General features: G+C 44.7%; 1 protein-coding gene across 10 annotated transcripts in view; it reads left to right on the top strand.

The window, feature by feature from the left end:
* Positions 1-23,392, top strand: part of LOC143322663 (C-myc promoter-binding protein-like) — a 60,475-nt gene that overhangs the window by 14,174 nt on the left and 22,909 nt on the right. For 5 of the 10 annotated variants that reach the window (XM_076734051.1, XM_076734035.1, XM_076734027.1 and 2 more), the window contains exons 2-14: positions 2,028-2,358; positions 5,666-5,912; positions 8,458-8,527; positions 11,164-11,333; positions 14,176-14,468; positions 15,488-15,554; positions 15,798-15,856; positions 16,067-16,211; positions 16,446-16,621; positions 17,113-17,213; positions 18,023-18,238; positions 21,026-21,171; positions 21,670-21,708. In XM_076734051.1, the coding sequence (XP_076590166.1) occupies positions 2,048-2,358; positions 5,666-5,912; positions 8,458-8,527; positions 11,164-11,333; positions 14,176-14,468; positions 15,488-15,554; positions 15,798-15,856; positions 16,067-16,211; positions 16,446-16,621; positions 17,113-17,213; positions 18,023-18,238; positions 21,026-21,171; positions 21,670-21,708 (2,040 nt within the window). In that variant the 5' untranslated portion in view covers positions 2,028-2,047. The remainder of the gene's footprint in view (positions 1-2,027; positions 2,359-5,665; positions 5,913-8,457; positions 8,528-11,163; positions 11,334-14,175; positions 14,469-15,487; positions 15,555-15,797; positions 15,857-16,066; positions 16,212-16,445; positions 16,622-17,112; positions 17,214-18,022; positions 18,239-21,025; positions 21,172-21,669; positions 21,709-23,392) is intronic. The other 5 variants (XM_076734080.1, XM_076734061.1, XM_076734069.1 and 2 more) reach the window with 1 other exon arrangement.

Below are 23,392 nucleotides of genomic sequence, written 5' to 3'. Positions count from 1 at the left end.
ACACCTCCTCATTTCAGCTGTCATGAACCCAGTGTTTTCTTGGGTTTTTGCATGACCGACCGGGAGAAGAGCGGGTGTACTGTCAGGGGTAAAATTTCATTTGAACCCACAGAGAGAAACTCGTGTCCCGGAGGCTCGAGTGTCAAGAGGTTGAATGATGAATCTGGTCAGTGAGGCAGACTGAGACTTTGCACCACCACGCCCAGAGGCTGCCAAAGAATTAAAAAGTCCACTGTGAAACAAAACTGGCTCACAGTATTTTTTCACCTTTTTCATTTTATCAGACCTTTAATACAAACTGTGGACATGCTTTTTTTTCAAGAAGAGATAAGAAGAATGTTATGTAACTGCTCTTTAGCCACATACTGTCACGTCAGGGTCAGGGCTGCAGGCGCTAATGTCTGCAGAATGAAAAATAATTGGGTAGAAATGGCTGCACTAACACGGAGAACCATTGTTACACTTCGTCCTGTTCGCAGTTTTTCTTTGAGTTGTCTAATATACCTACAGTATACAGTATATCCTTATATGTCACTGCAGGGATTTCTTTTATGTCTTTGTATTCTGTGAGAACTGGAGCATTTTTTGATCAGTAAGAAAACAAACACACGGCCTGAAGCAGTACAAAAGTCTGGTGTGACATACGGTGAGAGAGAGTGGTATGGAGTATAGAGTGTTCGTAGTTAATCTGTGATGTGAATGTGTTTTTGTCATTTCGTACGTCATTCAGTCGCCTCACAATGGAACCAGTTCCCCTAAGATCAAGCCAAGGAGGCAAAAAAGTGCATTTTGAATGAAGGCAGCAACACATATTTAACACATTTAACATTTTTGGCAAAGCCTCCGGCAGCTGCTCTTTGTAGATATGCCATAGTTTCCCCTCACACCATTAATTTTGTTCTCAGTTTTGTCTTCAACCCCAAATGTTTTACTAGTTTTGTCTCAGACTCTGACCTCGGTGGTCCCGGCTCCTCTGTTTGTTTGAAATGGCACTGTGATCATGACACAGCAAACAATCTGTGGTCAATTGCAGCGCCGGATCAAAGTAACTCTGAACTTTCAGATTCACTGGCTGTCCTCAGAGGCTTGTGGAAGTGTTTGTATTGTCTCCTTCTGTTTCTGGATCAGAAAATGTCTTCCTGTTGTTTGAAGGTTTGAACAGTTTCTTGACTGGAATGATCCCAGCTGTAACTGGTGTCAGAGGTACTTTCAGGGGGTATTTTTCCTCTCATAGGTGAAGATTTTATTGTGGTTAACCTCATCATAAAAATGTTCTTTTTTATTATTTTCTGCTTGTAGGTGTCATCAGGGCTGTTCCTGCAGTGCTGACTTGTTCACCGCTCAATCTGTGCTTGGTCAGAAAGTGAAGATGATGTTGTGCAGCCAGGACAGTCCCGTCTCAGGATAGATTAAGGAAACTACTGTTTGGTTTTTATCACCCTGCTTAATAGGCTCCATGATAACGCCGGCTTCTATTCAGTGGGTTTTTATGTGGGACCGTCCTGTAATTGAGGCAGAATGTCAAGTGTGAAGAAAGACCTCCCAGCTCCCTTTTTAAAATGCACACTCAGGTCTGTGTAACCAGCCAGGCCTTAACTGTGCTGCTTCAGGTTTTAGAATTAAAGGTTCACAACCCTGAACGCCAACAATGTCCTGTCCTCATCCGAGTGTTTTTTCAAAGTGTCCTTGAGCCAGGACGCTGAACCTTTGGCTGGCCATGTGAACTGAAGTCAGTCAGATCAAAGACCATCAGCTAACTGCCTAAACTGCAAATAGTTGCGTGGTACCTACCTGTAGCCCCTCTCCTCCTCAGAGTTTTACCCCCTGTTTCCATTTGCCCTTCTACTGACCTCCTCTCAGTAAGATTTATGACGGTCAGATTTTTTTATTTTACTGCCATAGCAAGGACGCAAGAACCGTCTGTACCTGCTACCACAACGAAAATTAATCTCCCCTCGTTGTCTCTCCCTGTCTCTCTCTCCCCTCTCTGTGTCACTATGTCTCTCCTCCTCTCTCCCTCCGTGCAGGCAGTTGGCGGGGATGGGAGATGATGGAGGACAAAGGCCCTCGTGTAGCCGACTACTTTGTGGTGGCCGGTCTGACGGACCCGTCCAAGCCGTTGGACCAGGAGATCCACTTTGATGATGTCTGCCACAAGACGGCCAAGCCAAAGGCGCCCATCACCGATGTGGCGGTGGTGATCCGCTCGATGGGCGAGGAGGCGCCACCAGGGTTCACTTGCATAGAGGAAACACCCACCGGCCATTCGGCTGATCTTAACACTGGCGGCCTCATGGCACCCCAGATCTTCCTGTGCTACAGGCGGGGTCGGGACAAGCCGCCACTCACTGACCTGGGGTGAGTACCAAAGGAGTCCGGATCTGAAGTGTTTGTTTGTGTTCCAGCAAGGCAACAAAACACATTGTGTGTATTAACAAGATCATGAGTTTGCAGCCAGCCTGCAGCTCTGTGAGGCTGTTTTTGGGCACAGTGGTGATTTGAGCCAGACGCTAAAGTCAGCATGCTAACATGCTCACAGTGACTTATGTACAATGTTTACCATGTTCACCGTCTCAGTTTAGCAAGCTAATGCGCTAACATTTGCTAATTAAAGACAAAATACAGCTGAGGACGAGGAGAACGCCAGTCATTTTGTGGATATTTGGGAAACCAAGTGCAGTTCATTCCGAGGGAGAAAATACAAATCACAGCAATCCCACTGGCCAGCAGCCCCCCTCAGTTAGAGCTGTGATTGACTCAAAGTAAAGCTCTGCTGCCAAATTGTTGTCCAACCAACTGTCAATATCAGCGAGTGGAATTTGCCAAAGGGATTTTTGGAAAACAAAACTTATTTCCAATTTGCATAAAATCCTGTTTCAGTGTGAATTTTATGCAGGAAGATCGATTTCATTTGCATACTAGCAGACAGGTAGACGTAGACGCAGCCTCTTCTGTCCGGGCATCTTTGCATCGTTGAACCGGTTCTGGACAGGCTGCTCTGTAGAAAAGCTTTGGAAACTTTTCTAATCAGCTGAAATGAATCAGTGTAAAGACGAGCGCAGTCAGAGTCTATCTAACACAGAGCCATGTTTTTCATGTATTGCAACATGATCCATTATGTGCCTCTTTCCCAGTAATGATCACCTGTCTGCTTTCTGACTTACCATGAACCTCTGCCCCGCTGTTCCCTGCCTTTTGTGAGTGAGGAGTGCGTCTTAAAAATCCCGTCCATATCGTGTCTTTTCTGAAAAGCTGAAGTGCTCTGGCTTCAGAAAGTGCTCCGCTCTGCCTGAAAATTCCTCCTGTGCAGCAGTTTTCCACAGCAGCCACTTTCTGTCTGCCTTGCGGCCGTTCCTCATTGTGATTTAGCAACAAAAGGTGGAATAGTGGTGTCCTCCTCAGCAGCATCGTGTGAATGGGGGGAATTCAATACTGTTTGTTCAGTGCTCCCTCAGCCCAGGCTGACGGAGGCAGGTGGTGACAATGCTAAGGAGCCTCATACTGGCCTCTGACACGACAGAGTGCAGTGCTTATTGGGCTCTGCTCAGTCAGTATCAGCAGCTTTTGTGTGCTGATAGCGCAGAGGGGCTGCACTTCCCAGACATCGCTGGGACTAATGGGAGGCTGACGTGTGTGTGTGCATGCATGTGTGTGTACTTGTGCAGCTATCCTTGTGAGAACCAATTTGAGTTGGAGACTTTTGGAGTGAGGACATTTTTGGAAAATGACGACATTTTGGCCAGTCTGGACCAAGTCTGAACCCTCAGATGGACCTTCAGTGGTTTAGTTGTGATGGTTAATGTTAGCGTAAGGAGCTAAGGATAGAAGTGTGTGTGTGTGTGTGTGTGTGTGTGTGTGTGTGTGTGTGTGTGTGAGACCATCATTTACATGTATTTTTACTTATTGTCCCATGTGATAATGAATTGTTGCTCAGGTTGCAGAGAGAGTAATTATTTTCTGTGACTATCAGTCATATTAATATCAATTTGGCTTCAATACTGAGGTCTAGGAAGGAATATTAGGAGCACCAGGAAAAGTTAGCAGCTGATGGCCCAAACAATAGCTACACTCATTAAATATGATACTGCGTGAAACAGCACCTCTGCCATGTTTCCTGGAAGATCAATGTTGTAGTTGATGTTTTATTGCATTATTCTCTAACAGACGTGTCCACCTCACCTGAAATAAACACCGGCCACTTTAGAAAAGACTGAACTCTCACCTCCTCACACGGCTCCAGATGTTTGGGGAGGTGTTCGAGGTCTAATTTAGCAAAGGGCAGTTTCAAATTCTACAAAAGCGTCAGTGGCTGTGTCAGTGAAGGAGGAACGTCAGCCGCATCGGTCTGTCGGCCGGGACTTGTCGTCAAAGATCGGTCTGGTATGACAGCACAGAAAGATGTGCACAGAGTGCGAAGCCCTGCTGTGAGCGGAGCAGAGTCGCCACGGCAATGAGTGCCGAAAAACAGAGCGAATCAAAAGATCCCCCAGCTGACCACTTTAAATTCTGTTCTCTTTTCAGCCTTCAGATAGTGCCACAGAACGCCTGTTGAGCTCCACTTGAAACAATAATGGAGGATAAGTGCATTTGGAAGCACAAAGAGGGATGTTTAAAATGACTGCTGCTGTTGTGTACCTCCGAGTACTCGTCCTCTAAGTGGTCTCTGAGAGTGTCCTCTTGTGCCTAATTGTAATGCTGGACTGGGTTAATGTATTTTAACTGACCGTACTGTATCATAGCCTACATGCATGTACTGTATGAGGACTGTTAGGTACAGCACATCCTATATTGGTATGCTTTAGGGTCAAAATTAATTTAAATTCTCATTAACAGGTGGTAAAAATGTTATTTTGGCTAGGATGCCAATGACCACGTTACATTCGTGTTGCTTCTACATGCAGCATCAGCTCAGTACACACCCACCAACGTGTCCGTCACTTGCTTTCCACAGAAAAGTCCACATACCAGAGAAGAAGAAGGTGTAATTTTTCCCTCGGTCATTAGTTCACCACAAGCAGAGCTGCTGTCAGTTCGGGTTTGAATGCAGCTGGAGCTCCTCACTGTTCGTGTCAGCTGCCATGTTGCTCTGTCTTTGTACCAGAGGCATCATTACGATGAGTCACAAAGAAGCTAAAACGTTCCCATACTGATGACTTACCGTAAGTGAAACGGGAGATCCTGCACTTTTTAGAGTTTCCATCAAAAACTTTGACAGCAACTCAACACAGCTTAACGGCACTCAGCGTTTACCTCATACGTTCTTGTTACTGCAAGTGTAGACTGCTGTGAACGGAGAAGAGGTCATTAAGTTTAAAAGTAGCCCCGAGCTTGAAGTTAAGGAGACATCTGTACGCTCTGACTGCCACTTTATAAGCTCATAGATCTCTCTCTCTCCCTCTCTTTCTTGTGTTTCATGAATCTCATCCATTCTGCTTTGCTGGTTGCAAAGAAGACATTAAACTTAATCAACTCCATTCTCTGTCAGCCTCTGAAAACTGGGAAAAATGCCCAATGTTAGACTTAAACAGGGAGCTCCACCTAATTGGCCCAGTGAGATCATAACTGCATATTGTGTTGATTAATTCTGTGTGGTAATCTCACTAATAACTACACGCTGATGTGGAGTTTTGTCTGGCTGACTGCCGCGCTCTGCCTCCGCCCACAGCGTGCTGTACGAGTGGAAGGAGCGGCTGAAGCAGGGCTGCCATCTCATCCAGACCACGCCCTCCGGTCGCCCGGCAAACATCAGCGGCAATTCCTCCCAGCGCATCTACGTCACCTACCGCCGGGCGCCCGAGAGCCAGCCGCACACCGCCCTGGCCGTCACCGACATCTGCATCATCATCCCGAGCAAGGGAGAGACGCCGCCGCACACCTTCTGCAAGGTGGAGAAGAATCTCAACAGCAGCATGGTGAGACTCAGACTCGCCTTCAGCGCTCCTGATCGGTGACGTGTTTCTTGGTCAGCTTCACATTTCGGCATCAGTCCCTCAGAATCTTAAAAAAAAAGGGCTTCTGTCTGGGGTTATCAGTTTGTATAAACATTCAATAATTATACTGGAGAGAAACGTATCAAAGGATGAAGAGAGCAATTTCTGCAGCCACAGCAACAGGATGAATGAGTGAAAGACACCGTGTTCATCAACAGAGCATATCTGTGTCTGCAGATGCCAAAGTGTAGCTGCTCCTTCTGATGCAGTAACTCTTGAAAAAGAATGAAAGAGGTAACTGAGGGCGAGTGGAGTCCTCAAAAATGTCTCCTTCTGCAGGACAGGAGAACTCGATCATAACAAGGGATTAGCTTATGTTTGGTTTTAGCTTACTTCAGGACATTGCTCGTCTTGTCTGAAGTTCTTTTGTCACAAGTTTTGAATCCTCCACTCAGCTCCGATGCCTCGCTTTCCTCAAATCCCTCTCCGTACGTTTTAAAGGAGAGACTTAAATTGGTGATTCGAGCTTTAGAAATACAGTCAGCAGGACGAGATGAGGTTGAGCCTTGCTGCAGTGACTGTGAGTAAGCCAGACAGTAAACTCTGACAGCTTTAGCTGGCGGACTGTCTTCGGTTAAAGTTCAGCGTTGTGTTGCTAAAGTAGAGCTTCTCTGTCTTCTGTGCTGAAGCATATTGTGACGAATAGACTGCATCTCACCTGATTATTCATTTTTCTAGTTAATTGCAACTTTTCAGTAGTTATGAGAGATTTAAGCCCCGAGGTGAGTCACTCAAACTTGGTAGTACGTCCAATTATGGAAAACCCTCCTGCATCGCCTCGGGCACTGTGTGTGTTTATACTGATCAGGTCTTGTTTCTTCTCGAAGAGGGAAGCAGAGTCCCTCAAACTTCAGGGCCTCTACCTCTCAGAGACACAGAGACACACACACTCACACACACAGACACACACACACATGCTCACATTTTCATGCTGTATAAGTCCTTGCTGTGTCAGCTTGGTCTACTTTGGCTTGTCATACTAACTAAACTGTGTGTGTGTGTGTGTGTGTGTGTGTGTGTGTGTGTGTGTGTGTGTGGCTGCACATGTGTCTTAAAATCTCTTCAAGCAGAGTCTAAGTGTGTCAGAGGAGCTTGGAGTTAGCATATAAATCTACACAGATTTGTGGTGCATGAAGGAGAATTGGATGCTCTGACGATAGATTTGGGATTTAGCTTCACTAATTTTTCAATCTGACTAATGTTGGAGCTGTGAAGATCAATTTTTAATATCTCAGCACAGCTCTGGGTGCATACTCCATGTCCAGCTCTTAGTTAATTTTTAGTTTCCATAGACCGTCTTCCCCTCACTGTGACGAACTGTCACGAATGAGATGCATTTATCAGATATTTCAACGCGCCTCGCTACGTGCTAACAGTTTAGCGACTAGATGCATTTGCCTGAGTGTTGCTGGGCTTTGCTTGGGCATGTACGTTGAACCTGTTAGAGGGGTAATATTTCTTTGTGCTGGACTTTGTAGTCTATGGATAATTACACTGAGTGGCTTGATGGGCACAGTTTAACTGATTTTAATTGAATAATAATTGACTGCACTTACATAGAGTTTGTCTGTCTTTGCTGACAAAAGGCCTTACATTACCTCTCAGTCATCCATCCACACACACACACACACACACACACACGCACACACACACAAATCTAAAATCTGTTAAGTAACTCCAGCTGTCAGATAATGTAGTGGAGTAGAAGTGAAAAGCAGCATAAAATTGAAATACTCAAGTAAAGTGAAAATACCTCCAACACACTGCGTCACAGTTTGTTGCCTTTTGAGACACTGACCATGCATTTCAACCCCCCCCTTCAGTTTGTCTTTGGACCTTTGTTGTACGTCCTCCATCTGTTCTCTCCTCCTTTCCCGACAGATCTCCACAGTCTGTGTCTAATTAAAACAAAATTACCTTCCAAAATATTTGAAAACGTGGAGTTTCTCCACCTAGTCATGGACAATAGCAAGCAGAAGCCATTTTGAAATGTCTCTTGGTGATGTATGAAACTCTCCAATAATCAAGATTTCAGGGTCTGATGAATGATATGTACTAAGAGATCAAAGCCTGGAAGACAAACAGCAGTGAAACACTTTGCTAAATGAATTTGATTGCTAACAGCAGCCGACTCTCAAATCTCAGATGTTCCCACATCCTTAAAACCTGCTTGTGACTGCATTATATGCCACTAACAGTACTGCGACAAAATAAAAGAGTACCTGTGATGAACTACCGACTGTATCTGCGGCAGTTTTCAAGCATCTAATGGTTTTCTGGAAGGGAGAAAATCAGTCTGATGACTTTGGAGAAGCTCCAGGAATGTGAAGTGTTCAGGACAGGGGGTGATTGAACAGCTCCAGATTTGATAGAATTTGGGATTATGCATTCTGATTGGCCCAAAGCTGGCCTGTGTCACTCACAGTGGACAACATGCTGACTTTTCCCTCTTTGGTCTTGTTTTCAGTGGGGCTCCTCTGTCTACCTGTGTTATAAGAAGTCTGTGGCCAAAACCAACACGATAGCCTACAAAGCAGGTAAGCCCTCCTAATCCCATAACTGCCGCTGCATGCAGATCCAAATACTGATGTGTACCTCCTGTTCATGGTGGTGTGAGATATCAAATAACCATGTTGTGAGTGAATACTTTCTCTCCTTCCTCAGTTCTTCCCAGTGATCACTGGTTTGTTATATGAGAAAAACAAAATGAGGATCATTTATATTTGGAAAGTTCCTTGTCGCTGTATGAATAATTTGGACAAGTTGTCGTAAAATTAAGCTAATCTCGACGTGATAAATTCTCATGCATTAAGCCTGTTGTTTGTGTTTGCTCCAGCTGTGTGCTGTAGAAACGTCTCCAGAGACGAGGGTCTGCTGCAGAGTGAACTGGCTGCATGAGGACTTTCTGCCACAGCTGTTCTTGCAAGTTCAAGCTTGTTGAAGCATGTTGACGCCTCAGAATTAGAGTGAAGAGATAAGCCTCTGCACGCCAATAATGTTCTAATATAAAGTTAAAGAGTTGAAATGGTTGCTTTATGGTAATATGAGTATAAGATAATACGCTTGCTTCACATTAAATCCATCTGACTTTTCAGTGCCCTGACAGAAGATTGTCACTTTCTGATAGCGCTGTTGGCTCAGGGCTGCTGTGTTTGGCTCCGTCTCAGATTGGCTGGCTGATGTTTTGTTGTTCATGTCTTGAATATGCAGCAGACTGTGAATGGAGCGATCCTATCTCTTTCTCACTAATGCTTCGGATGAGTCAGCTCGCAGAAATGAAGTTTATTCTCAACGTTTCAGCCCAGGAAAAATCCAGCTCGCATCACGCTTTGCAACATCTGACTTTATTTATCGGCTAATGCGACAGTTTGATCCAAAACTGAACAAGTTAGGGTTGTTTTGTTGGCGGATGCATGGTTTCCATTAAATATTTTAAATGCGCCCATTTGGCTGTAGAGCAGTGAATAAACAATACAGTTTGCTGCAGAGAGAAGGAAGGAAGGCATCTCCTCAAATGATACTATATTAATTCTTAAAGTTGCATTCATCAAGATGTTTTTATATCAACATATAAAATCTCATCGCTGCAGTGCATGTCATGTGAATGGAGTTGCTTGTACATCTCTTTCCATGAGATTACCACCAACTCTGCAGCTCAATGGAGCATATTAGCTTTTTTTAGCTCATTGTTTTGCTTTAACAGCACATTTACAGCTCAGTGCTCTCATCAGCTCCGTTTCCTGCAGCATCTGGCAGCTGATTTCAGCTGATAAACTCGACGCTACCTGCCAACCATCACACAGCAGACAGATGAAGTTAGCAGCTAGCTGGTGAAGAAGGTGGAACATCCAGCAGCAGTGAACCAGAGCCATTTTTTGCGTTCATGAGGTTGACACAAACGCCAGCTTGCCGAAATAATAAGTGTGCTTTGGCCTGTTTAATTCCAAATATTCAGAGCAAAGCTTACAAACATGTTTCCGGAGTCTGCTGACCAAGTAAAGCAGCAGCTTTTCCCCTTTTGTCTGAGCTAAATGAAAGAGCATCTGATGTTATATCTCATTCGTTTAATCCATACAAAAGCTAAAGTGTAAAACAACACGTGTGGTTCTACGGTGGTTTGTTTGCCTGACTGTCTTGGCGAGATATATCGTGTTAATTAGTGAGCTTTGGAGGTGCTTGTAGGTGGATTTTGTTGCCTTTGAGCAGAGCCAGGCTAGCTGTTTAACTGTGTTTCCCATCACTACCATTGAACGTGTAACCAGCACAAATGCTCATCATCGTTCCTCACTGAAGTTAAAATACTGCAAATGGCTGAATCCCTTTTCCCTTTATCTCTAGAATCTGTGGAATAGCTCTTTAGTGTTAGATCTAATTACAGTGGTCAGTTTCTGACCAAGCCCTCGTGACACAGCAGGTTTTGTTTATTCCCTCAGGGGACCCCAGGGGGCCTCAGGGGGCCTCAGTGGGTCTCAGGGGGGCCTCAGGGGGCCTCAGGGGGGCCTCAGGGGGCCTCAGGGGGCTGTAATGTAACTGTGCCCTTGCACCTGTCAGAGTATTTTAGTAAAGTGTTTAATGATACAGCATCTGAAGAAATGTACTTATATTCAAATGTGTACAGCAGTTCATCATCTTCTGCCAAGAATGTAAATGTTTGTAACGTATAATAATGTTTATTTCTGGCTTTCCAGCCTTTAAGGAATGAACCTTTGATGAAAGCTGTGGTTTGAAGGTTTGCTATTTGGAAGACAAACTGTTCTCCAGAAGCTGCTTTTATGTGCAGTTTGTGTCTGTTGGTAAAGCTGCAGAATAAAGTCCTTCAGCCAATGTTAGATGTAGCACAGAGTTAAAAAAGTGCCCAAAATAAAATCAGCACTTCATTGTTTCTTGTTTGTGTCCACTGACAGTGACTAATGACCCAGAGGCCTGATTACCGAGCACTGATTGCTTATTACAAAGCCAGGCGATTCAAGTGAAACACGGGCTCAATAAAGTCGTACATTATCACTGCCATTATAATAAATTGAACTTGTTTGGTTTCATTTTAAGCTTAACGGAAAGGCGGTTTTGCTTCTAAATTAGCCGTTAATTGGTAATCACAGAGGGGTTGGTTGCACCTTGCAGCTCTCTAAACGAAGTTCACAGTTTGTTTATTTTGTGTATTTTTGCCTGTTAGGTTTATTCAGCAGATATCCGGAGGAGGACTATGAGTCGTTCCCTCTGCCAGAGTCTGTCCCTCTCTTCTGCCTTCCCATGGGGGCCACAATCGAGTGCTGGCCAGCCAACACCAAATACTCCCTCCCTGTTTTTTCCACCTTTGTCCTCACCGGAGCCTCTGGAGAGAAGGTAAGACAGATGAATGAATCTATTCTGCTTCCTTTCTCTTTATCTCCTCCAGACGACTAGCATCAGATATGAGAGGGTGCCAGCGACTGTTAGACCTCATCAACAGACTGTAACTGCCATCCATACAGCTGACATAACCACAGACTGTGCACCATGGTGGGGCAAGAGAAAGCCACAACGCTCTGCATGCCAGGAGGGAAAGTGGGTCAGGCACGCATGTGGCTTCTGTCAGGGGAAAACCTTGTAACTCCACATCTTGGGTTTCTTTTTTTAGGACGAGCCTATCGCCTGAAAAAAAGAGATTAAACATAAAGATCCCACTGAATAATGTAGTACGTGTTACCACTTTATTAATGCATCTATCAGAATAACTGATGAGGTTGTCCTTGTCTTGGCCTTGAAAAGTTAACATTGAGCTATGAGGTTTTTACCTGACAGCAGTGCATCCTCCCTCCCTCAGTCAGTCACTCGCTCGCTCACATGTAGTTACACACAAACAGACAATGCAGAGTTTACATGCACATGTCCCTGTGAACATTGGCTGGTTTCAGAGGCTCGGATGAGCTTTCAGCCCAGTTTTGTTATGCTGGCTGGGCTGAGAGAAGCTGCACTGTTGTGGAGTGATGAGGTCATTAATCACTGAAACAAAGAGTTATTATATAAACGATGCAGTGATGATCAAGTGAAAGTCTTTCAGTAGTAATGCAGAGAAATTAATGACCTTTGTCGTCCTCCATTACTGCTAAGATGGATGAAGAAAATCCAACAGTACTTTAAGTAAGGTTATTTCAGCTGGGACAGAAATACTGAGGGACTTTTGTCCAAACTGAAGACACATGAAGACCTGAAACAGACTTTGAATATACATGGGTTTAGCTGTCACACACTAGACCAATCAGTGCGACAGAGTATCACACACTTACATACATAACAGAGATTATTCTGCAGATCATTTTGTCCTGATGAAGCAACTTCAGGTCCAATCAAATGTCCCATCATCACTCATTATGTTTGATTGAGCTGGCTCAGCTCAGTCTGGGACTTGATCCTTTCTTTGGGGCGACACAGCCTCTGAAGCTGGAGGCTTCAACGTAGTACTGCCACGAATGATCCAGCAAAGCACAGAACCAGATTCCTCTTCACAGCACTTAAAACTGTTGCCTGTCCCGTCATTGTCCCACTTTATTCTTGCATGTTTGCTTCACAGATGTAGTGGTTTGTCTTCACTGTCACCAAACTGAACTGATTTCCAGATTTATTCTGCGGTTTCTTTATGTTGTGGTTTGATTAACGTATACATACACGTTATACCCCCATTCTGTACAGTCATAAAAGCAAACAAACATGTCCGAACGACATGCATACGTACACTTGGAGGAGCATGCTTTTACTTCTCAAAGCACCACATAACACACACACAGACAGACATTCACACACTTCCTCGGTTTCCAAATCCAAACACGAGCCCCTTCCCGCCGTGCTGGTCTGTGGCTTTGGAAAGCAGTCCGGTTGGGATGAGGCTCGTGTTGACACATATTAGTGAATGATGCGGTGAAACACAATCGTGATTGAAAACAAATAACATCCCAAGCCTGCCGATGTTTAGATAGCAGCGGCTCTGCTGAACAAGGCCAGTTAGGGGTCATCAACGATCGCTGGTGCCAGACCCTCTGCAGTCTGCTGCTGCTGAGTCCAGTTTATGTGTGTACAGGTGTGTGTGTGTGTGTGTTTGCATGTGAGTGTTGAAGGCCTGCTGTAGCACATGCCAGGGGATAATTGGTGAGGACGGTGTGTATGCTGACTTTTGTTTCACTGGCCAAGGTCAAAGGGAGACTCTGCGGGGCTCTGGCAGTCTGCAGACTCCATTTTTAACAGAGGACTTGATTGTTGACCCACATCACCGTGTTTCTGTACTTATGAGACCCTCTGACTGACTTTTGAGTCCTGAAACTATTTCTGCTTCACCCAAAAATTCTAAGGGACATAAATTCGCACAAAATGAGCACAATACATCCAAAATACAAATTTAAACAGCATATATAATAAAGCCAGGGAACCCAGAATTGAGCTCATGCAGACACACATGCGTCCTCAGTTCAGTCATCAGCAAACAAAGACATGGGCCACCTCAGCCCCGTTTGGGGGAAAACTGACCCACACAGGCGGCCAGCAGATAAGCCAGTTAGCTTTGATGTATGCGTGAATTGGGAAAGTCTCATATTTCCAGGAAGCAGAGGGGATTTATTTGGCCTAATGCTGCCCCTGGCTCAGATAGCTGCTGTTTGTTTGGCCACAGATGGCACTGTGCTGATGTTCAATAAAGGTTAAACAGCGATGCTTTATACTTCATTCCTTTGCTTATCGATGTTTTAATTCATTCAGGAGTGCAGAGATGATTTAGAGGACTGCACAGAGGTTTCCAAACTGCCTGCTCCTTTTCATTACTAGCCGGTCAGTTCGTCTGCTGGAAATTAATGTTAAACAATGACAAGAGGCTGTGTATGTGTGTGCATGTGTGTATGCGCGTGCACAGACATTTTTGTGATAATGAAATCAGCTAAACAGAACTGAAACGGTTTGGATGAGCCAATTCTCTTGTTTTTCAAGCAAAAATGCCAAATAGTCGCTGTTCCAGCTCCTCGAGTGTGAATGTTTGCTGCTTTTCTTTCTCGTTTATCTTTAGAAATGAAACATCTTCTGGTCAGATAAAACAAACACTTTGACAGCATCCACTTGGCAGATCGTTAATGAGGAAAACAGTCGTTGGTAGCAGCCTTCAGGCTAGTGCACACAGAGATGCAATGGATGAAGGTGTATCTATACACGATGTCCCCTGTCTTAGGTGTACGGAGCTGCCATTCAGTTCTATGAGACCTACCCACAGGAGTGTTTGACTGATCAGCAGCGCTCCCAGCTGGGTCTCCTCAGCCCGGATCCACACAAACCCTCCTCCTCCAACACTACGCCGACGGCCACCAGCAGCACCGCTAACAGCACCACAACCCCGCGCTCCGTCTACACCAACAAGTGCATCTGTCTGCTTTCCCATTGGCCCTTCTTTGACGCTTTCCGCAAGTTCCTCACATTCCTCTATCGCTACTCCATCTCCGGCCCTCACGCCCTGCCCATCGAGAAGTGAGTTCACTTTTATTCTCTCTATCTTCTCATCTCTCCGTGTCCTCAGCGTAACTTCACATGCCGGATGGGTCTGAATACTACAGTGTGGAATATATAAATCCTCTGTTCTGTTGAAATGCTGCCTGATAATCACCTGATAATGTTAAAAGACTCTCTGCAGCCACGTTCAGATGGGATTAACTTAGACATGGACATCCTGCAGAACAAAGTGAAAAAAAGTTAAAAGCCCCCCCAGGTGGGCGTTGAGGGAGAGACGGGAGGCAGAGATGCTGTGTGAGGTGAACTTGAGTCACTCCTTCTAGGACTTATAGCCCAGTTAAATCGTAACACACACAGATGAAACACACTGATATCAGTCATTGTGGGTATCATTATCTCATAGAAGAAAAGAAGCTTCAGAACTTGCCTTAGAATCATCACAATTTTAAGTTTTCTGCAGTATCAGAGTAACGCAGTGATGGTTGTCTGTACATCCATGGGTACATCGTAAACAGGAAATACTGATGGCTAATTCGGCATATTTTTAATGGTGCCGCTTTGCCACAATGTAAATAAACATAGACTTTAAAAATGCTGCTCAAAAGAGCTCACCATTACCTGCCTGGGCCTGACATTAAATCAGCCCATTTGATGAGCTTTTATAGTGTGTTGCTCTCCTGAAGGCTTTAAACTTCGCTGTCATTATATTGGATCCCAAATAGGTCTTTATGTTGATGTTTCCATCTATCAGACATGTCCACTTCAAAACTCTGAATTTCCATCAATGAAGACCAATAAACCAAATCACAAGATAAGTTCAGAAATGCAAAACACACCACCAGATTCAGTTGTTTCAGGCTGGATATTTACTTGACTTTACCCTGGTCAGGTGATGTGTGGCAGAAGATTCATGCTTTTCATGTTTTTACTGCTTCTCATAACTCTCACCCATCTGAGAGGGGTGCACTGACGGATTAGTCAGCCTCCCACTGCTGTTATTTTTGGCCTCACATCCCCCCAATTCTTCTCCTTCCCAGGCACATCTCTCATTTTATGCACAAAGTTCCCTTCCCGTCCTCCCAGAGGCCTCGCATCCTGGTGCAGGTAGGTTTAAGTTTAGGTCACAAGAATAGAACATTCTCTTTGATGTTTGCTGCGTATAGTGCATGTTAGAAATGGATAATTATTATTTTGCACACAATAATGTTGTTTTCTGGAGGTGTTTAGGGTTGCCTGCGGGGAGCAGCAGTTTAAGTCCTCCATTATGGATGAATATTAAAATGATTCAGTGCAGGCTTTTTTTTTTTTGCTCGGTTGGTTTTATCTCACTTTCCAGCTTTTCTACAGCTTTCCCCTCATGACAGTTTGATGTTGAGCCAGCCGGTGTCTTCTCCTTTACCGCTCAGGTAAGAGCAGCAACATGCAACCTTTGTCCTGTTACCTGACACCACTACGTTTGTGCTAAAAGTTAAGGTCTGATGCATTTTGTTGCTGATTGGCTCAAAGATGCAGTGTATGTACCGTATGTGCGGAACAACATAGTTGGAATCAGTCAATTTTGCAATGCGCAATAATGTACATTATTATTGATTTTAGCACTTTTGCGTTTTTCGCAGTGGCGGTCGGTTTTCCACGCTGCTGCAGAACCTCGGACCAGAGAACGCCGTCACCTTGCTGGTGTTTGCTGTCACTGAACATAAGATCCTGGTCCACTCGCTGCGACCCGCCGTGCTGACCAGTGTCACCGAGGCTCTGGTGTCTGTAAGTTACTGCAGAGAGGTGACATGTCTCCTCTCAACCAGGCTTGAACGTCCCTCTCACCGTACTTTGCTTTTTAATTTATTTTTCTTTCTTTTTGTCAGTGAGATTTCTTAATGTTTAATATGACTGTGATAGTTGCGTTGGTCACTGTCAGCTGTGGGAGACTCAGAGTGTTTACCTCTTTGAAATCAGAGGAGCTCACTTCATCTTTCTCGCCTTCATCCTCCTCCTCAGATGATTTTCCCGTTCCACTGGCCCTGCCCGTATATTCCTCTGTGCCCCCTGGCGCTGGCTGACGTGTTGAGCGCCCCCTGTCCGTTCATTGTAGGAGTGGACTCCCGCTACTTCGATCTGTATGACCCCCCGCCAGACGTGAGCTGCGTGGATCTGGACACAAACACCATCTTCCAGTGAGTACGATACCTAAAAACCTCCCATTTTCTGTGGAGTTCTGTAGGGAGGCTCTAGTCGTGAGGAATAAAATCCCTTTTGCAGAACTCAGTCTGCCTTGTCATGATGAATACCGCACGGCATCATTGTGTGTAGGATTAACTCCAAGGCCGTGAGCCACATATGTACTGTAGAGCACTTCCAGCTAAGAGCTCAACATTGTTTCCTGCATCGTTTCTTTTTTTTTTCCAGACCACATAAGTGCCAGGTCATGAGTTCTAAGTTTAGAGATGGGCGGTTTTCCTGGAGCCGGCCTGGAATGGTTATTTTGTTGTGTCAGACTCATTTTAATATGAAGAAAATGCATTTTTCAGGTACGGTCAGAAATGGTTCATTTCATTTTTGGCCTCATTGCCAGTCAGACAGCGTTAGGGTGGTCTGGACCGCTGTCCGTGTTGGTTTTGGCCGCCTCAGCCTCTCCAGAGCTCAGCGTATGCTTCTGCTTTTCCAGCAATGAAGATAAGCGAGCCCTCACATGGAAGATCCTGCCAAAGAAAGCCTGTAAAAACCTGATGAATGTGCTGAGCAATCTCTACCAGCAGCTGGTTGACGGTGAGCTGATAAACGATCTGGGAGAACAAATTATTGTAACAGTGTGTCGCGTGTTTGATTTTCTTCTGTTGTTAATTTCACTCTTTCATGGCAAAAAACACTGTCAACAAACTTTTTCAAGCTGGTAGAGCCGTCACTGGTTATGAAATACATGATATTACTGACCCTCAGTGTAATCAGAGATAAAAGAAAATCTGTGGCTAATTAGGATCCTTACAGACTCTGTTGTGCTTCTTTCATTATCTGGATCCTCCATTCAATCTGTACTGTTCTGCTCTCCATTCAGCTAACTGAAAGCCAGCAGTAATCCCATCATAGTGAAATTTCCTAATTACCCAAGTGCCCTGCCGCGGTGCTTATTGTATTATTGTCAGCTTTCCCTGCCTTTCCATGGAGCACGCTCATTGAGAGACCAAGAAACCTGCTGCTTATTGAGCTGTAGAAACTGAATAAATTCATTTTCTGATCCAGTGAAGTCTAGAAAATCTACCCAGTTTCGGCTACAAGTGCTGAATATTGATATGCCTGCCAGAGGTTTTAGTGAGACGTTTAAGCCTTATGGACCTTTGGAAGCTGTGGTATCATTTGAGTTTATTTTCCTAATTATGTCAGACTAATCCTCATTTGACACACGAGCACTTAAATACTTAAAGCAGCTCGTATCCTTTGATCATTACGACTTCATCAAAATGCAAATGATGCAACATTTTCAGCATCGTTTTCATGGTTTAGTCATTATGTTGACATGACTGTTGAGATTCTAGCACAGCGTGTAGTGACAGCTGCTCGTTTTTCTGCTTCGCCTGCAGGTCAGTACCGCCCTGATGGGCTGCTGGAGCTGAGCATGAGCGACTCGTCAGAGCTGAGCTGCGGGAAGAGCCTCCACACGCTGGAGCTGGAGATCCAGGAAGCCTTCCTGCGCTTCATGGCGGCCATTCTGAAAGGCTACCGTTCTTTCTTACGACCTATCACCCAGGCACCCTCCGAGAAAGCCACTGACGCCAGCTCGCTTTTTGACTTGCAAGGTACCTGGAGTTATGTCACTCTCACCTGTTGTAGTCAAACGCTGAAGCCGTTTGTCATAGCTGTTAGACACCGACAGCCCGATCAGCGTCACAGAGGAAACGGGGTGAACAGCTGTGCGTCTCCCCAGCCGCCTCCTTAAACCCCTCACATACACAAACACATAAAGCAAGTCTGCGGTCAGTCAGTTTTTTTTCTCTGAAAGATTTTTATCTGAACGAGGTTTCCCACCAAAGCGTTTGCTGATCGCAGATGGTTCAGGCTTCACTGTCTTAATGCCAGTAATCAGTAATCATGTGCAAGGCCAGCTAGTCCGCCACTAACTAACAAGGATTATTGGTTTACTGTGCTCTCTGGTGAATAAACAGTAGAAAGCACATAATTACTGCAGTTTTTAGAGGACAAGCAAGTCACCCACCATGATTTAGATCTTTGTATCTAGTTGTTGAGCAGAATATAATCTGAGGAGCTTTGGCATGTCTTGACAGGTGTCCTTTTGAGGAGCAGATTGTTGAATTAATGTGAGAAGCCTCGAGTTAAGACCTTTTTGTCAGACTGTTATTTCCAAGGTCAGGAATAAACTTTAATGCTCCAGGATTGTAAAACGTTGAAGCCAGATGAAATGAGATTTCTTTTGGAGGAAACTGTTTTCATTTGCCGCTGAGTTTTACGCCTGCACATATTTCTTTAAAGCGGCCATTTTTCACTCTGATGGAGTTATTTGTCCGATTAACACTGAATTCCCCACCCTGCCCGAACTGGGAGAAATATCACAAATGTCATGGCTTCCAGTCTTTTCTACAAACATCTGGAAATCACCTAGAGAGGACATCTCATGTGCAGTCAGTTCCTTAGGTCACGTCTCAGTTTGATGCTTATTTAAATCATCTAATGAGGGACTGATTGAATCCAAACAGCGAATGAAAGAACACTGAGTTTGAGCTCCGTTGAGATCCACTTTGCACGTTTGAGCACATTGACCACAACACTGGTTTGTTACGGTCAGATCAGAACGTTTGTCATCCAAGAAAAGTTTAGGTTGCTCCAATTTTTCCATTATTATTATTATTATTATTATTCAGTCTTCAGCAAAGGCCGTGAAGCCAGCTTCAGTCACAGTCGAACAGTTACAGTGCATGATTAGCGCTAATGAGTGTATGAATATATAAACTAATACTGCGTCATCTGTAGCACCTTCCTCTCTACAGCTGGCCAGCCTCAAAAACAGATGGTGTTGTTTAATACATGAGCTTTCACAAGTGTCCATCCCAACCTCTGAGTAAATACACACAGAAAGACTTTGGGAAGGACGGCCGAGGATCGTGAAGATGCTGGTTTGGAGGTTCAAGGCTGTTTGCACACTGAAGGTTAGTCAGTTAGTGGCAGAGCTGCGAAATGCTCCAGAGGCTTGAGTGTGGCCTCTGGATGGGAGCCCGTAAAAGCTGGTTCACATCACAGCTGAAATGAGTTAGGGTGAAATCATGGCTGGGGGATAGCTGCAGCCAAGGTCGTGTCCAGTGTGAGTTATTTGATATGGCGAACAGGAATGACTGCAGTACGTTACATAATGACTCGAGGAAAGATATAACAACTCGTAGATCTTGTGTGCGAACTGATTGCTCTCGTACTTATAACAACAAAAAATGACCCAATATGATCATTTGCTCGTATGGATTATTTTTCCCAGATGCAACCTGAAAACCTGCTCCCTCCTTTATATGATTATAGTGTTTTAAGTCCAACATCAGTGACTTTAACAGTGTTCCCTGCAGGTTGTGAGAAGGTCAAACCCTGAAGACAGTGTTGCTGCATCAGATGAATGAATGAAGCTGATGAAGTCAAACATTAAATATATTGTCTTTGCACAGTTTTCTTTTTAGTAGAGGTCAGAGAGGATTAGCAAATGATCATTACTTGCCTCATTACAGTCAGTGCCACTGCGGAGTCCTTTTGGGTTGCTGTTTGGAGGTTTCAGTGTTTAGTCTTCGTCACTTAGTCACATAATTACTTGGTGTGTAAATTGTCCCACATAATGACGACACCAGAGGCTAAGTGTACTCAACTTACAGTGATATGAAACAGAGAAAAGCGAGAAACTGTTGATGTTTGAAGCACTTTAAAAAGCAAATGGCTAGGGGATGGGAATGAGTAATTAATCAGCTGATCATTAAATCATTAGTTTGGACACGAGGGGCGCCCAGAGGCTTTTTTAGACTCTTTCGGACTCGACTGTACTTACTATATAAACGAAATAAAAAGCTGTGTAGTGAAGCTGCTGAGAGGAGTTTTGATCAGAATCAATTGATGGTCCAGGTTGGATTAAAATATTTATCAGCTGTAGGAAGTGTTTGGCTTCCACCTCTGCGCTGCGAGCCAGTGGCCATCCATCCTGCTGTCAGTCCCACAGCAGCAGTGGCTAATTAGTCAGTCAAGCTGCTTTCAGCATCTATCAAGGAAACTATTCAGCACAGTGTTGAACATCCCAAATTGGCCATTATACTAATAGCAATGTGTTGGCTTGCATTATCCTAGCCGAGACAAATGGAAGTCGTGTATATGTATGTGTCTATGTATATAGAGCTTTCTATGGGCTAATGGATTTCTTAACCACAAAATTACCCAGAAGTCCTCAAGTTGCTCTTGTGAATGTCTTCCTCCTTTCAGCAGATGAAATGGGTTGAGCTTTGTCAGTGAACCTGCTGCTGTTTCTTATTTTATCTGTGAATCATCCCCGACAAGAAGAGAGGTCTCAGCGATGTAAAGGCTAACCTCGATGTTTGTTTCCTCAGGGTTCTTAAAGAGCCGCGACCGCTCCCACCAGAAGTTCTACTCGCTGATGACCAAAACCCAGATGTTCATCCGCTTCATTGAGGAGTGCTCCTTTGTCAGCGACAAAGACGCCAGTCTGGCCTTCTTCGATGACTGTGTGGACAAAGTAAGTGTGGTGTTTAATCATTAAACACACAGTATGTATGTGCATTCATTTTCAGCATCTATTGGGCAGCTGTGGCTCAAGAGGTAGGGCTGTCGTCCACCAATCAGGAGGTCGGTGGTTCGATCCCTGGCCTTGGCAGTCCACATGCCGAAGTATCCTTGGGCAAGATGCTGAACCCCAAAAACTGCCCCTGATGCTGCGCCATCAGTGTGTGAATTCATATGTACGTCGCTCTGGATAAAAGCATCTGCCAAATGGCTGATTGTACTTTGACGCAGTGTGGAGATCTCCGTCAGGTTCACGCTCAGTCGTCCCTCTCAGGGTGACGCTCTTTTCAAGTGTTTCTCATCAGGCCTCTTTGTGCTCCACTCGTAGTCGTATTAGTAGTTTCCACTTTACTCTGTCGCTTCACGTGTCTTCAACCAACCTGCTTCTCTCCTTCTTCTAATTCCTTGAGTTTCTCCTTCTCTTTCCCTTTCTGCCTCTGTTTGCGAGCAGCTCTACAATTCAGAGCGGAGTGCAGACAAAGGAGGAAAGGTAAGTCGATCGTTATTTTGGTCTGCATTCTTACTTGTTCTGCTTCATACATTTTGTTCTCAGGTGGTGGATGTGTGCATGGTCTCAGCAAACAACAAAGTGACTGAAGATCAAAACACAGGAAACAGTACACACCTGGAATTAAAGCCTGATCTGTATCCGGACACGTTATCTGGATGAGGAAATACATGTATGTTGAAGCGAGGTGCTCAGTAGGTTTTTTATCTGGATCACGTATCCGGATACAGATCCCTTTCAACACCAAGTGTAAATGTGGTGCTAGACTCCTAGAAGCAAGTAATGTGCCTTCAGACGAGCCTCCACCGCTGCAGCTTCACTCTGAGCTTCCATTTCAATCAGCTCCGTATGATCCAAACTCCATCGCTTTCCCAGAATCTTTCCATTTTTAATGAATCTTAGAATACTCAGCGTCCATATCAAATTTGCTGCAACAGCAATTTTGTTGTCTTGACGTAGTGAAAGTACAGTTTCATAGAAAGCCCACATGCACGTTTTTCTGGACAGAGTTCTGCCTTAAATTTTTCATGACTCGAGGGAGTGAAGGCTTTGAACGCTTCAGTGATCTGAAGCACCAACCGTGGTCCCCCCCCCCATATTCTTCATATTCTTCAGTGTGACGCTATGAAGAGCCTTAAGGAGGCTGAGTGTGTGCTCCGCTGGGGGCAGGTTGAGTAGTTTGACCCCCTGTGCTCTCAGGGTTGTGTTCCTCTATCAAGCTGTTTGTATGTTGAAGGTTACATTTCTTGTGTTTGCAGTCTTAAAGTCCAGCAGTCGCTCGGTTCCCTGCTCACGTCTGTGGGTCGCTGGTTTTTGCGGGTGACATTTAACAGACTCTGAAATGGACGTGGATGTCCTTGGATTACTTGTGTGTGTGTGTTCTGGCTGTAATTGAGACATAGTGGAAGTGAATCCGGAGGCCGGCGCCCGCAGCCTTCCCTCCGTGTCTCCAGGCCTGCGGCAGTGCCGGGTCTCCTCGTCCTCGCTGTGTGTCATCTCCATGGGCGATTAAATCCTCTAACTGTCTTTCTGCGCCATGGCTGGATCACATTATCTACTCTCTGGGAGAGGACGCACACTGCAGCACTCATCCTGCACACGCACACGTCACACTCTACTACACACAAACACACAGCAGTCACATACAGAAAGATAAGGCTAAAATCTATTGATCCCGGAGGGAATCTAGTTCATTACAGCAAGAAAACTAATTAAATTCAGCAGAGGAACAAGACCAAAGACAAACCTAATCATGCAAATAAAATATAATTGCATCAATTAAGAGCTGCAGAAATACAAACAGTAAGGGGCAAAATTTGATATAAACAATTGTGTCTTCAGTAAGTAAATCAAGACTGCAATTAAAAGAGCCAATCAGTGTCACAGGCCACAATCTGGTACCGTATGACAGTCAGAGAGTGTGCATTTGAAAGAAAAGTTGGACATTTTGAGAAATATGTTTTCGTTTCCTTGCCAGGAGATAGATGAAAAGATCAATATGCTCGTGTCTCTACGGTAAATACGTAGCTGGAGCTAACAGCCGGAGAGCTTAGCCAAGTACCTGAGGAAACACGTAGCCCGGCTCTGTAGAGTACAAACAAAACCTCTTTTGTTTCATCTGCTCAGAATAAGTGTAAAACGACAAGTTCCAGCTGCACAGAGGTTT

Source organism: Chaetodon auriga, chromosome 1, assembly GCF_051107435.1.
Source record: "Chaetodon auriga isolate fChaAug3 chromosome 1, fChaAug3.hap1, whole genome shotgun sequence".
Classification (NCBI taxonomy): Eukaryota; Metazoa; Chordata; class Actinopteri; order Chaetodontiformes; family Chaetodontidae; genus Chaetodon; species Chaetodon auriga.
Note: the sequence above shows the minus strand (reverse complement) of the source record. Positions and strands in the feature narration are given on the sequence as shown.